Genomic DNA, 14692 nt, shown 5'->3' on the forward strand with positions numbered 1-14692 from the left:
CACCTTCGCGACACTGAACGCCCGGGGCTGTAGGGCGGGTCTCCGCAGGACCTGGGTGCTCCCCTTCCTTCGGGAGGGGGGGTTACTCGGTGGTTTTCCTGCAGGAGACCCACACGACTCCAGCTGTCGAGGCTGGCTGGTGGCTGGAGTGGAAGGATGGGGTGCACTTTAGCCACCTCGATGCTCGCTTGGCCGGGGTGGCCACCCAGTTCTCCCCTGCCCTACGGCCCTAGGTGCTGGGGACCGCCGAGGTTGTCCCCGACCACCTGCTGCACGTCCGGGCCCGCGTAGAGGGGCAGACGTTGAACCTGGTCAACATCTACGCCCCGAACGCGGGCCCGGACCAAGTCACCTTTTATCGGCAGGCGGCCACCTTCCTCGGCACTCTGGATCCTCGTGAGTGCCTGGTCCTGGGCGGGGACTTGAACACCACCCTTGATGACCGCAGACGTCCTCAGGGAGATCGTGGACCATCACTCCCTGGTGGACGTCTGGCGGGACCACCACCCGGACGACAGTACCACCTTCACTTACGTCCGGGTGGGGAACGAGCGGTCGAGCCACTCCCGGTTGGATCGCATTTACCTTTCATGATTCCATCTGGCACGAGCCCAGTCCTCCAGCATCCAGCCAGCCCCATTCATGGACCACCATTTGGTGGCCGTGAAAGCCTCTCTAACTTTAGAGAGGCTGGGGCCGGCCTATTGGCACTTTAATAATAGCTTGCTGGAGGACGTGGGCTTCGTGGCGTCCTTCCGGGAGTTCTGGCAGGCCTGGCGGGGGCAACGGCCCGCCTTTCCCTTGACGCGGCGATGGTGGGATGTGGGGAAGGTTCACGCCCGGCTTTTCTGCCGAGACTACTCCCAGGGCGCCAGCCGGCGGAGGGATGCAGCGATAGAGCAGTTGGAACGGGAGGTTTTGAAGCTTGAGAGGCTCCTGGCGTCCGCCCCCGAGGATCTACTCCTCTGCGAGGCATACCGGGAGAAGCGGGAGGAGCTCCAGGCCCTGGAAGATCACAGGGCCCGGGGCACTTTTGTTCGATCTCGCATCCAGCTCCTTTGAGAGATGGATCGCGGCTCCCGCTTCTTCTATGCCCTGGAGAAAAGGAGGGGGGCTAAAAAGCACGGCACCTGCCTCTTAGCGGAGGACGATACCCCCCTCACGGATCCAGTGGAGATGCGTGGAAGGGCCAGGGCCTTCTACACCAGTTTGTTCTCCCCGGATCCGACCGAAGCTGACGCCTGCAAGGCGCTCTGGACTGAGCTCCCGATGGTCGGCGCGGGCGACCGAGACCGGCTGGAGCTGCCTCTCACTCTGGCCGAGTTCTCGGAAGCCCTCCGTCTCATGCCCAACAATAAAACCCTGGGCATGGACGGGCTGACCGTGGAGTTCTACCACGTGTTACGGGACGTCCTCGGCCCAGACCTCGTCACCGTCTGGGCCGAGTCCTTCGAGAGCGGGGTCCTCCCTCTTTCGTGCAGGCGAGCGATGCTTGCCTTACTGCCGAAGAAGGGGGACCTCTGCAACCTACGGAATTGGCGTCCCGTCTCGCTCCTCAGCACGGACTACAAGGTCGTAGTAAAAGCCATCTCGCTGCGACTGCAGTCCGTGCTGGCGGACGTGATCCATCCCGACCAGACCTACACCATCCCAGGCCGTAGTATTTTTGACAACTTGTATTTGGACCAGGATCTCTTAGAGCTCGGGTGTAGGGATGGCTTGTCGTTCGCCCTCCTGTCCCTGGACCAGGAGAAGGCGTTCGACAGGATGGACCACGAGTATCTCCTGGGCACCCTGCAGGCCTTCGGCTTCGGGCCCCGTTTTGTGGGTTTTCTCCGGGTGCTGTACGCCCTCGTGGAGTGTTTGGTCAGGCTCAACTGGACCCTGACTGAGCCGGTCAGCTTCGGGCCCTGGCCCCCCTCCTCCAGGGAGAGGGACAGGACATCAGGGGTGTCCGCTGTTGGGCCAACTGTACGCTCTGGCGATCGAGCCCTTCCTCCGTCTCCTCCGTAGGAGGCTGACGGGGTTGGTGCTTCGGGAGCCGGAACTGCGGCTGGTCCTGTCGGCGTACGCCAATGACGTGCTCCTCGTGGTCCAGGACTCGGGTGACCTGGCGCGGGTGGAGGCTTGCCAAGCCATCTACTTGGCAGCCTCCTCGGGTCAACTGGGTCAAGAGCTCTGGCCTGGTGGTCGGGGACGGGTGGCGGGCCGGCTCCCTCCCACCCGCGCTTCAGGCCATCAGGTGGAATGCGGGTCCGCTGCTCTATCTGGGTGTTTATTTATCCACCACGCATCCTTCTCCGCTGGAAAACTGGCAGGGTTTGGAGGCAAGGGTGGGTGAGCAGTTGCGGAGATGGGCAGGACTGCTCAGGTGTCTCTCCCTTTGCGGGAGGGCGCTGGTGCTAAATCAGCTGGTCCTGTCCATGCTCTAGCACTGGCTCAACACCCTGTGCCCGTCCCTGGAGGGTCTGGCCAAGCTCCAGAGGACAGCTTTGGAGTTTTTTTGGCCAGGACTGTACTGGGTCTCTGCAGGGGTATACCGAAGATGTGGGTTTTATTTTAAATATATCTCTTTCATTCTCCACATATCTGTCCTCCTAAAGACCTCAAGTGACCAAGAGAAGTTCAGGCCTGCTGAGAATTTATGATCATCTCATAGTTTCAAACTTTGTACATACTACAGTCATTCCCTATAACTAAATCCAATACATTTTTTGGTTGTGTCTAGAAACTCTGATCAAAATTGGGATCCATTGTGCTGGGCAATGTGTATGTGCACACATACTTGTGCACACACACAGTCAGACAATCCCTGCTCCAGAGAGCTTACATTCTAAATAAATTACACAGACAAATGCATATGGTTATGAAGGCGGGGAATGGACAGAGACATGGAAAGGAGAATGACCTGCCCAAGATCAGATAAAAAGTCAGTGGTTGAGCCATATAGAACCCAGCTCTCCTGACTCCCAGTCCAATGTATTAGCCACTTGCTTATGCTGCCCTTTACACCACTGCTGAGTTGTCCCACAAAGGATCAATGCACTGGCATGGTCCCCATTGGAGGGAGGAGAGGAGGAGACAGTGGCACCAAGGCCTGGCAATTCAATAGGACCCTGCTGGGTGTGATGATGCAAGTACAGTGTGCTTTGAGCAGCACTAAGGGCTGGCTGTCCGCAGAATTACGTCTTCTACATAAGGCTCCATGTCTTCCAAGAATGTGGAGAGAGCCCCCTCTCCACCTTGCCCGGGGCCCAGCAAGTCAGTCAATGTCCTTCTAGGTTCCTGGGCTCCAGTATCATCAAAGTGAAAGGGCCCAGGAAAATGCACTCGCAGGATATTTTATCAGGATACTAGTATGGTGCCATCACAGGTAGATTGTTTAGCACTTACAAACCTGAAGTTGCAGTCGGTTACTATCATAACTATTAATATCCAAAATGTGTAACATATTTTAGGGCCATGGTAGTTTCTTAGATTTTCAAATCACTGAAGTATTTGATGAACCCAAAATAAAACTCAGGTTTATTATAGTTTAAAGAAGGCAAGGCTTGAAAAGGGCTAGACTCTCAGCCTAAAACAAAACTGTCTCCTGTGTCTATTATCAAGTCTTAGCAAATAGATACACAGAGAACATCTCTGCTCTTATTAAACTGATTTGGCCATTTTTATTCTCTAAAGGAGGCTGGTTATGTGATTTTAAAAAGACCCATATATCATGCTGCCTCGTTAATTTTCCATTTGGGCTCAGCTGTCAGAAGGAGGCCACATTAAACTGCTGCATGGAGTAGTGCATGGTGGCAGAGAAATTATGTTTGTGAAACCCAGAGGGTATCACAGTCCATATAAAAGGTCTCATTGATTTGCTGTCCCTATTATTTTCCATCAGAGAACCTTGATGGCCTAATAGAACTTCTCCAAATCCTTGAAGGCTTTGTGGTTTCCATGGAGACAAAATGACCCATAATAGTCTCTTTCTTCTTCAGTAAATGAAGGACATAACTAGGCCTTTGAAGAATAATAGAATCTAATTTTTTTTAAAGAAAAGACACGCTTGTGAACTTAAAAAGAAAAGAAGGATGACAAAGCTATTGCAGAGCAGAGATTTGTCTTATAGCTCAAAGAGCTTTGTGTCAACAAGTGCAGGAGGTAGCACAGGTACCACAATAGACCTTAATCCCTCCGATTGCAAGCTGTGGTTAAAATGTTTCCTTCCAGCCGCTGTTAAAATTCTGGTCTGGGCTATTTAGGTAAAAGGATACATAGTCCCAGCAGAGCTGGGGCCAAGATATTTTAGCCAGGTATTTGCTTTCCTGTCCAGAGGAACTAGATTTCTCAGGTAAACATAGCAGCAGTGGCTCATCAGCGGCTAACCTTAGTGATCCACTGCCATTTTATTGCCCACCCCTCGGGTTTCTGATTCGTTTGTTAGTGTACCTGTTGGGTGGGCTATTTTAGAAATCTCTTGAGTAAATTGTATGTCATTAAGAGCTGTAATTCACATACTATTTCCTTTCTCCCACCCTTTGTCTGCCTTGTCTATTTAGACTGTAAGCACTTCAGGATCGAATCATCACTTAGGGTATGTCTATACTACATGGCTCCATCGACAGAGCCATGTAGATGAGCTTTGTAGATATAGCAAAATGAAGCAGAAATTTAAATAATCACTGCTTCATTTATATCAAAATGGCTGCCGTGCTGTGCCGATCAGCTGTTTGTCGGCATAGTGCAGTAGTCTGGACGCTCGACGGTTGACATCAAAAGCCTTTGTCAACCATCCCGTTATGCCTCGTGGGAGTCCCTCTTAGCAGTGCCTCTGAGGAGCCTTTGGCCATTATCTCTGAAAAGTCATGGAGATCAGGAGAGATCCTGGAAGATTGGAAAAAGGCAAATGTAGTGCCCATCTTTAAGAAAGGGAAGAAGGACGATCCAGGGAACTATAGGCTGGTCAGTCCCTGGAAAAATCATGGAGGGGATCCTCAAGGAACCCATTTTGAAGCATTTGGAAGAGGGGAAGATGATCAAGAATAGTCATCATGGATTCATGAAGGGCAAGTCATGCCTGACCAATCTGATTAGCTTCTATGATGAAGTAACTGGCTCTGTGGATATGGGGAAATCAGTGGATGTGATATACCTTGACTTTAGCAAGTTTTTTGATACAGTCTCCCACAGCATTCTTGCCAGCAAGTTAAGGGAATGTGGATTGGATAAATGGATGGTAAGATGGATAGAAAGCTGGCTGGAAGGTTGGGCCCAGCAAGTAGTGATCAACGGCTCGATGTCAGGATGGCAATCGGTTTCTAGCGGAGTGCTCCAGGGATCGGTTCTGGGACCAGTTTTGTTCAATATCTTTATTAATGAGCTGGATGAGGGGATGGATTGCTCAGGTGATCTTTAGTGGGATTCTGCCTGTTCCTAGAGAAGGGCAACTAAGATGTGACAGGATTATGATGCTCAATAGTTGGATCAGACAGTGGTGCTATAAGGAGGGCTTTGGGATGTATGGCCACTGGGAGGCATTCACGGACAGATAACTGTTCTCTTGGGATGGACTTCACCTAAGCAGGAAGGGAAATAGACTTCTAGGATGGAGGCTGGCACAACTGATTAAGAGAGCTTTAAACTAGGAATTTGGGGGAGACAGTTGGGAGATGTCCAGGTAATCTCTACGCCAGATTTTATCATTGAGAGGGAGGAAAAAGAAGTAAGAAAGGATATAGCTGGGGTGGGAGAATGGACATAAGGAGGCAGGATAGAGTGGATACTAGTCTAATAGGTCATATTGTAGGTACAATGTCCAGGCCAAATTGGGTAAAAAATGTGAGTGAGGCCAAACAGCAAAAATTAAGATGTTTGTACACCCATGTGAGGAGCCTAGGTAACAAAATGGAGGAACTAGAGTTATTGGTCCAGGAAGTGAAACCAGCTATAACAGAAACCTGGTGGAATACTAGGCATGACTTCAATATAGGTATTGAAGGGTATGTGCTGTTTAGGAAAGATAGAAATAAAGGTAAAGGGGGTGGAGTAGCATTGTATATCAATGATGAGTTAGATTATAAAGAAATAAAAAGTGATGGAATGGAGAAGACAGAGTCTGTCTGGGCAAAAATCACATTGGGGAAGAAAACTATTAGATCCTCCCCAGGGATAGTGCTTGGGGTGTGCTATAGACCATCGGGATCTAATTTGGATATGGATAGAGACCTCTTTAATGTTTTTAATGAAGTAAATATTAATGGAAATTGCATAATCATGGGAGACTTCAACTTTCCAGATATAGACTGGATAACAAGTGCTAGTAATAATAATACAGGCAGTTCCCGAGTTACACGGATCCGACTTATGTCGGATTCGCAGTTACGAACCAGGTTTGCTGCCCGTCTCCCTGGTCTGCTGGAGAGACGCGCTGCGGCTGTCCCGCTGCCGGCGTGTTCCGTGGCTTTGCTCCCCATCTCCCTGGTCTGCTGGAGACCAACAGACCAGGGAGACAGGGAGCAAAGCCACGGAGCACGCGGGCAGCGGACAGCCCAGACGCGCCGCGGCTGTCCCACTGCCGGCGTGCTCTGCGGCTTTGCTCCCCGTCTCCCTGGTCTGCTGGAGAGACGCGCTGCGGCTGTCCCGCTACCGGCGTGTTCCGCGGCTTTGCTCCCTGTCTCCCTGGTCTGCTGGAGGCCAACAGACCAGAGAGACGGGGAGCAAAGCCACGGAGCACGCGGGCAGCGGACAGCCCAGACGCGCCGCGGCTGTCCCGCTGCCGGCGTGCTCTGCGGCTTTGCTCCCCGTCTCCCTGGTCTGCTGGAGAGCACCAGACCAGGGAGACAGGGAGCAAAGCTGGGGAGCACGCGGGCAGCGGACAGCCCAGATGTGACGCGGCTGTCCCGCTGCTGGCGTGCTCTGCGGCTTTGCTCCCCGTCTCCCCCGTCTCCCTGGGGTAAAGCCGCAGAGGACCCGGGCGGCGGGACCGCGGTGCATCTCGGTCCCCTGCCCGCGTCTCCCTGGTCTGCTGGGGGGGGCGCAGCTAGTACGCCCCCCCCCCCCAGCAGTCCAGGCTTTTCTCCGGACGCCTGTGGTAGAGCAGCTGGGGTGCTGCCGGTTGGTCCCGCAGCGCCACTCTGGGCGCTACTGGAGCAACCCGGCAGCACCCCAGCTGCTCTGCCCCAGGCGTCCCCAAGTCAGCCGCTGCTGAAACTGACCAGCGCTGACTACAGGAAGCCCGAGGCAGAGCTGCTCTGCCCCGGGCTTCCTGGAATCGGCCGCTGATCAGTTTCAGCAGCAGCTGACTTGGGGATGCCTGGGGTTCTTAAGTTGAATCTGTATGTAAGTCGGAACTGGTGTCCAGATTCAGCCTGTTGAAACTGATCAGAGGCTGGTTCCAGGAAGCCCGGGGCAGAGCAACTCTGCCTCGGGCTTCCTGTAGTCAGCCGCCGGTCAGTTTCAGCAGCAGCTGAATCTGGACGCTAGTTCCGACTTACATCCAGATTCAACTTAAGAACAAACCTACAGTCCCTATCTTGTAACTTTAATAAATTTAAGGAAATTAGTTAGGGAAGTGGATTGGACTAAAGAATTTATGGATCTAAAGGCGGAATTATTTTAAGTTACAATTGCAAAAGCTATCAGAAGCCTGTATCCCTAGAAAGGGAAAAAAAATTATAGGCAGGTGTTTTAGACCAAGCTGGTTGAGCAAGCATCTCAGAGAGGTGATTAAGAAAAAGCAGAAAGCATATAAAGAGTGGAAGATGGGAAGCTGAATCAGCTTAAGGCCGGCCCGGGGGGGGGGGGGCGGAGTCACCTTAAAAACCAGCATGAGCTCCCCAATGGTGCCTTCCCCCAACCCCTGCACTGCTGTCTCTATCAGAGGCAGCAGCAAAGGGGCGGGACAGAGGAGGCTGCCCTGAAGCAGCCTCTGTCCACATCAGTTCAGGCTCACCTGCAGCAGGAGCGCCACCCATTGGGGGGTGGTTGTTCCACCTCCCATGAAGCAGCCTCTGTTGGCAGCAAACCTGCACCTGTCATAAACAGAAGCTCATCCGCAGCAGAGGGCCATGTCCACGGTGGGTCTGAGCTCCCCATGGACTGAGCTGCTGCTGTGAACCAGCCTCTGTACACAGGGAGCATGGAGCAGGAGCCTGTCTGTGCAGGGAGCTGGTTTTTAAACTGGATCCTGCCTTCTATCCTGCTGCCTCTAATAGAGAGACAGCAGTGCAAGGTGCCTGAGGGCTCCCTAAGAGTGGAGTCAGGAGTGTACTGGCTGCTGGCCCCGCTCCCAGGCACTATCGAATAGTCATGTAACTGTTAAGATTTCATGTAGTTATTGAATTACAAGATATCTAAGGGTATGTCTACACTAGAAAGTTAGTTCGAACTAACGGATGTTAGTTCGAACTAACTTTCCTAGGCGCTACACTAGCGCTCCGTTAGTTCGAACTTAATTCGAACTAACGGAGCGCTTAGTTCGAACTAGGTAAACCTCATTTTACGAGGACTAACGCCTAGTTCGAACTAGCTAGTTCGAACTAAGGGCTGTGTAGCCCTTTAGTTCGAACTAGTGGGAGGCTAAGGCTTCCCAGGTTTCCCTGGTGGCCACTCTGGCCAACACCAGGGAAACTCTATTGCCCCCCTCCCGGCCCCGGAGCCCTTAAAGGGCCACGGGCTGGCTACTCACTTTGTGCCAGTTGCAAGGCTGCAAGCACCCGTGCCTGCACAGCCTGCACCTGCCACACCATGAGCCAGCCATCCGAGGGTTCCCAGCCCTCCACTGCTCCCCACGACCAGCCTGGCGGCTCCCGGGAGCCTGCCCGGGGGCGCAAAAAGCGGGCGCCCGCCTGGTCAAGTGCGGAGATCGTGGACCTCATCGAGGTTTGGGGGGAAGCCTCCAATGTCCACGATCTCCGCACTAGCCACCGGAACGCGGCCGTCTATGGACGCATGGCTGCCAGTCTGGCCGCCAGGGGCCACCAGCGCAGCCGGGAGCAGGTGCGCTGCAAAATTAAGGACTTGCGGCAGTCCTACTCCCGGGCCTGCCTGCCAGGGGCTGACCCGGAGGCCTGCCCCCACTTCCATGCCCTGGACCGCATCCTGGGGCCTCATGCCGTCCCTGCCCCCCGGGACGTGATTGACCCCGGGGCAGAGGGACCGCTCCTGGAGACGGAGGAGGAGGAGGGCTCTGAGAGCCAGGAGCCTGCCGCCAGCCTTCCCAGGACCCGGGACCCCCGAGGCACCCCACAGAGCCGCTCGCCTGCATCATCAGAGGCCGGGGAGGCGTCCACCTGTGAGTACCCTCGTGTTCCCCTTATGTGTACGGGGGGCTGGGGCGAGAGGGAGCCCCGGGACCGTGCGCCTGAGCCTTGCCCACCACGGAGCAGCAGCTGGGGATCCTGCAGGGGCCCTGGCCTTGCAGAGGGGAGCTGGGTTTCACACACCTGGGCCCCTGGGGTCATTGACCGCTGGTCTTCTTGCACCAAAGCTGCAGCACCGGGGCCTGCAGGGCGCACCACACCGCCTGCAGCAGCCGCCCGCGCCCGGGCAAGCAGGACAGCCAGGAACCAGGAGGACTACCAGAGGCGGCATCTCCGGTTCCTGGACCGACAGCTCCGTCTCCAGGACCACTGGGTCCAGGAGGACCTCAGGCTGCGCCAGAGGAGTCTGGAGGCCCTGGAGGAGCAGGGCCGTGTCCTGCGAGGCCACCTCCAGAGCCTGCTGGACCGCTTTCCATTTCCTCCTCCCCCTGCTCCCCCTCTTTCTCCCCCTCTTGCTCCCCCTGCTCCCCCTCTTTCTCCCCCTCTTGCTCCCCCTGCTCCCCCTGCTCCTCCTGCTTCCGCTCCTGCTTCCTCCACACCCCCTGTCCTCTCTGCCCCCCCCTCCACAACCATTCCCCACCGACGCCCCCGGACCCGCAGTGTGGCAAGACGGGAGAGGCAGCCGGACTCCCACCCCTGAGCTTTCCTTTCCCTTCCTCCCTTCCCTCCCCTCCCCTTCCAGCTCCCTCGTCCCAGGTTTCCCCCTCCCTTCTCCCACCTTCATTCCTCCCTCCCCCCACCCCAGTTCTGTGAAATAAACAGACGTTTTTGTTTGAAAAACAGGTGTCTTTATTTGACAGTAGGTAGGGAGGGGAAAGGGGAAGGGGAGGGTAGGGTGGAAGAAGGCCCCGGTGGGGCATGCAGGGAGAGGTCAGTCCTCCTCCTCCTTCACCTGGAAGCTCTCCCGCAGGGCTTCCCGGATCCGGATGGCCCCCCGCTGGGCTTCCCGGACAGCGGCGGTGCGGGGCTGACCGTAGTGTCCAGCCATGCGGTCAGCCTCAGCCATCCAGGCTGGCAAGAAAGCCTCCCCCTTCCGCTCACACAAATTGTGGAGCACACAACATGCCGCCACCACGGGAGGGATGTTGTGCTCGGCCAGGTCCAGACGGGTGAGGAGGCATCGAAAGCGAGCTTTCAGTCGCCCGAAGGCCCCCTCCACCACGATGCGGGCCCTGCTCAGCCTGTTATTGAAGGCCTGGCGGGAGGGATTGAGGTGCCCCGTGTAGGGCTTCATGAGCCACGGCTGCAGTGGGTAGGCGGCATCCCCCACCAGGCAGACGGGCATGTCCACGTCCCCGACCCTGATGTGGCGGTCGGGGAAGAAGGTCCTGTCCTGCAGCCGCTGGCACACGGAGGAGTTGCGGTACACCCGTGCGTCGTGTGCTTTGCCGGACCAGCCCACATTTATGTCCGTGAACTGTCCCCGGTGGTCACACACGGCCTGCAGGATGACGGAGAAGTACCCCTTGCGGTTCACGTACCGGGACGCCTGGTGTTCCAGGGCACGGATGGGGATGTGCGTCCCGTCGATGGCCCCCCCGCAGTTGGGGAAGCCGAGGGCGCCGAATCCCCGGATGACGGCGTCCGGGTCGGCGAGGCGGACCACCCTGCGGAGCAGCACCCGGTTGATGGCCTTGACCACCTGCGGAGAGAGACACAGCAAAGCGTCAATCAGTGGGGCGCCCGGGTGGCTGGGAGCGTGCGTGCCCTGGCAGTGCCCCGCGCCCCACTCCCGGAAGCAACCCCCCTGGCGGCGTGTAGTACAGCCGGGACAGCCCGACCCCTCCGGTGCGGGGCGCCTTCGCCTCCTCCCGCCCCCCCCTTTGTCCCTGGGGCGGCCCATCCCCTCCTCGCAGCCCCCCTCCCTCCCGGCTCGGTGGCCGACAAGCGCCGTACCTGCATGAGCACTGCTCCGACAGTGGATCTCCCCACGCCGAACTGGTTCCCGACGGATCGGTAGCTGTCCGGCGTGGAGAGCTTCCAGAGGGCGATGGCCACCCGCTTCTGGAGGGGGATGGCGGGCCTCATGCGAGTGTCCCTTCTTTGCAGGGCAGGGGCGAGCCACTCGCAGAGCTCCAGGAAGGTGTCCCTCCTCATCCTAAAGTTCTGGGTCCACTGTCGGTCGTCCCAGTGCTCCAGGACGATGCGGTCCCACCAGTCGCTGCTGGTGTCCAGACGCCAGATGCGGCGGGGCACGCCGGTGCCGGGGCGCCGCCGCGGCTCCTCCACGGCCCCCAGGGCGGCCAGGCGGAGAGGCAGGGGACTGACGTTCCCCAGGTGGTGCCAGGCAGCCTCGAGCCATTGGTGGCAGGCTTGCAGCAGCAAGTCCAGAACGTGCACCAGAAGGTGCAGGGCGAGCTGTGGCTCCATGTTGCCACCTGCGGCGGTCCCCCCCGAAGGGAAGCACCGACACAGACGGGCACAGAGACCGACGCTTTGCTGTCCCTTGGTGAGGTTGGCAAGCAAGCAGGAAAAGCTGAGAACCGGCTGTCCAGGGGGGTCCCTTTAAGCACGAGCCTCAGATAGCCTCAGACAGCAGCCACACAAAGCAACTGCTGACCTGATGCCCTGCCAGAACCGGTTTCAGCTGCCCTTAAATGCCCCCCTGCGTCCAATCAGTGTGGACGCGCTAGTTCGAACTAGCAAAACGCTAGTTCGAACTAGTTTTTAGTTCTAGATGCGCTAGTTCGAACTAGCTTAGTTCGAATTAACTAATTCGAACTAAGTTAGTTCGAACTAGCGCTGTAGTGTAGACGTACCCTAACATCCCTAATGTAAATAGGGAAAAACAAAACCAGCATGAAGAGAACTACCCTCTGGAGTCCCTGATTTACTTCCAGGCCCCTTTCTCCCAAGCCCCACCAGAAGGAGGACTGTTGAAATGTAGCAGATGAAGGAAGTGCCCTTCCAGATAGTTCAACATTACCAATTTTTTTATTGTTCTTTTCTTCATACAAGTAAGTGACTGTTTGGATCTCCAGCTGCTCCCAGTTGAGGACCTTGAGAAAAGGATGAATATTGGCCTGTGGTAGTGATGGGGACATAATGAGCCATGAATAAGGGTAAGAGTGAGGAATCCTTTCCCACATTGCCCGTAGTCTCCCCTGTTCCCTTCATTTTGGGCACATACACTGGAGCATTGGGAAGTCAAGAGTAAAGCTGTCCCCAGTCTATGTCTACACTGCAGAGCTTTTCTGAGATACCAGAGGCACCCTGGAAAAGCTATGTCGCGTCCAAGAACAGTCTCTGATAAAGTAGACGTGTTCTTTCAGCATCCCTGTTTTCCTCATCCCTGTATGAGGAAGAAGGGATGTTCTGAAAGAGGTGTTTCTGAAATTTGGTCCCATGTAGATGGGCCAAATTTTGGAAAAGCCTTTTCTGAAAGAAAAAAAAAGCAGGAAAAGATACACAAATTGTGATTTGCAATTTGCATATTTTTTCCTGACTTTTCTTTGCAGTCTAGACAGAGCCATAGATTCTGGTTCTAAGCCCCCTCCCTCCAAAGTGATTGGGGTTCTAGCCTGTTGAATAGGCTTAATCCATCTTTATATAATCTCTTTCAGACATTCGATTTCTTATCAGACACTGCATTTGTCATTACAGGACACCAGGCCAGTTAGGCTGATGCCACTGACTTGTGTTATATATAATGTATGAAACATATTCGTTTTTCCCTTTATTGGATGCTCCCTGGGGCTTGAATTTTCTGGGATACTGCCAGTATATCAATATAATAGTTATCTATGTTGCTGTCAGACTCTGGGTTTTGACTTCTGACTGCTCCTCCACTGTCAGGGCCATGGGGAAGTAGAGATGTATGTCAAATCTCAGTGTAAGAAACCGAGAGATAATTTTTGCAACATATCTGACTTTCATAATAACCTATATGGCTCATCAATCAATGGAGACTAGCCTCCTCACCTTCCTTTTGCAACGTACTGGCTCCCCCTTTTCTCTGCTGCAGAAAGGTTAAAGCTGACTTAAAAAAATAGTCAGCTTCCCTCCCCATACTTCTGTTTTGAACTAAATCTCCCATCATCTTCCTATTTTGGAAAGCTTAGATGACTTAAACCAAACTGCATTTGGAGCAGTTACCCTCCCGCTTTTGTTTTATTTATGCTGTTGTGTCTTGCACTAACTCTATGTGAAATATTTATTATATTTAGAGAGAGGAGGTATAGCTCAGTGGTTTGAGCATTGGCCTGATTAACTCCAAAGTTGTGAGCTCAATTGCTGAGGAGGCCATTTAGGGATTCGGGACAAAATCTGTTAGGGATGGTACTTGATCCTGCTGTGAAGGCAGGGGACTGGACTTGATGGTCTTTCAAAGTCCCTTCCAGTTTTAGGAGATAGGCATCTCCATTCATTTAATTTATTTGCTCCTGTTTTCTCTGCATTCAGCTCAGGATTCATGAGGCCCCCACATTATATCTCTATTCAAGGCAGCTGCAGTATATCAAGAAAGGAGAAAATGAACACTCTGATCTGTGTTTACATGATAACGGTATACTGCTTATTACTGTAGCTAATGCCAATTGATAGACATTTGTTTTGCATCTGTCGATCTCTGGGCATATTACAATAATTTAATACATCAACAATAAACAAAATATATCACATAGAGGTTAGAAACTGACAATTCTTTTTAAATGCCTTCTCCACCTCCACATCAGCCCTAACCTTCCCAGTAAACAAACCCACCTGAAAAAAACCTACAGGTTCTTTGCAGGGTGTCTCAAAAACCACTATGATAGTGATCTGGCAGGCCAAGGAGAAAGAGAGTTACAAACCTGAGCACCCCTCTCTGAAAATGCCACCTTCAACCAAATGTAATCTCCATTCTATACCTACATGTAGTTGTAGCCCTGAGGGCTAATTGAGCAAGGATCTAAAATACCTTCCTTTTAGAGAAGCTGGCCCCCTTCTCAAAAGGTATAAGCCATCAGTGTCCACAGTGTCCCCTACAGCTTACCTTGACTTTGTCCAGCCATCACAGCCAATACCCTACCCCTTCAATCTTCTATTGCCTAACCCACAAATCCCCCAATGCCTTAGCTCAGTATGCTTGAATTAAAATCAAAGCTGAAGCGCAAATGGCTTTTGTTACCAGGGCTCACCTATTGGGCTTTTTTTAACCTGTCAAGGTATAAAGGTAAGGATGAGAGGCTCAAAGGATTGTCCGAAAGAAGCTCTACTTCTCATTATTAGTCCCCATTGAACCAGTTATGGAGTGACTCACAATCTTTGCAATCGGGCTAGGCTTTGGTGGAGGACATGGAATGAGTCAGTGAAACTCAGTCCAGTTCTTCATATGCAAGTTTGTCTAAAACTGGCTCCCATGTCAGAGCAAAGAAGTCCAGGATAAGCATAAGGGTCATTTTTAG

At 53.8% G+C, this 14692-nt stretch overlaps 1 protein-coding gene across 1 annotated transcript; it reads left to right on the forward strand.

Moving 5' to 3' along the window:
- The first annotated feature begins 8396 nt into the window (after positions 1-8396).
- LOC142818392 (uncharacterized) lies at positions 8397-10117 on the forward strand. Its single transcript, XM_075897758.1, has 2 exons — positions 8397-9280; positions 9476-10117. Exons 1-2 carry the CDS (start codon positions 8734-8736, stop codon positions 9946-9948), a joined length of 1020 nt encoding a protein of 339 aa, XP_075753873.1. The 5' UTR covers positions 8397-8733; the 3' UTR covers positions 9949-10117.
- The last annotated feature ends 4575 nt before the right edge of the window (positions 10118-14692 follow it).

This window comes from Pelodiscus sinensis, chromosome 15, assembly GCF_049634645.1.
Source record: "Pelodiscus sinensis isolate JC-2024 chromosome 15, ASM4963464v1, whole genome shotgun sequence".
NCBI classification, from domain to species: domain Eukaryota; kingdom Metazoa; phylum Chordata; order Testudines; family Trionychidae; genus Pelodiscus; species Pelodiscus sinensis.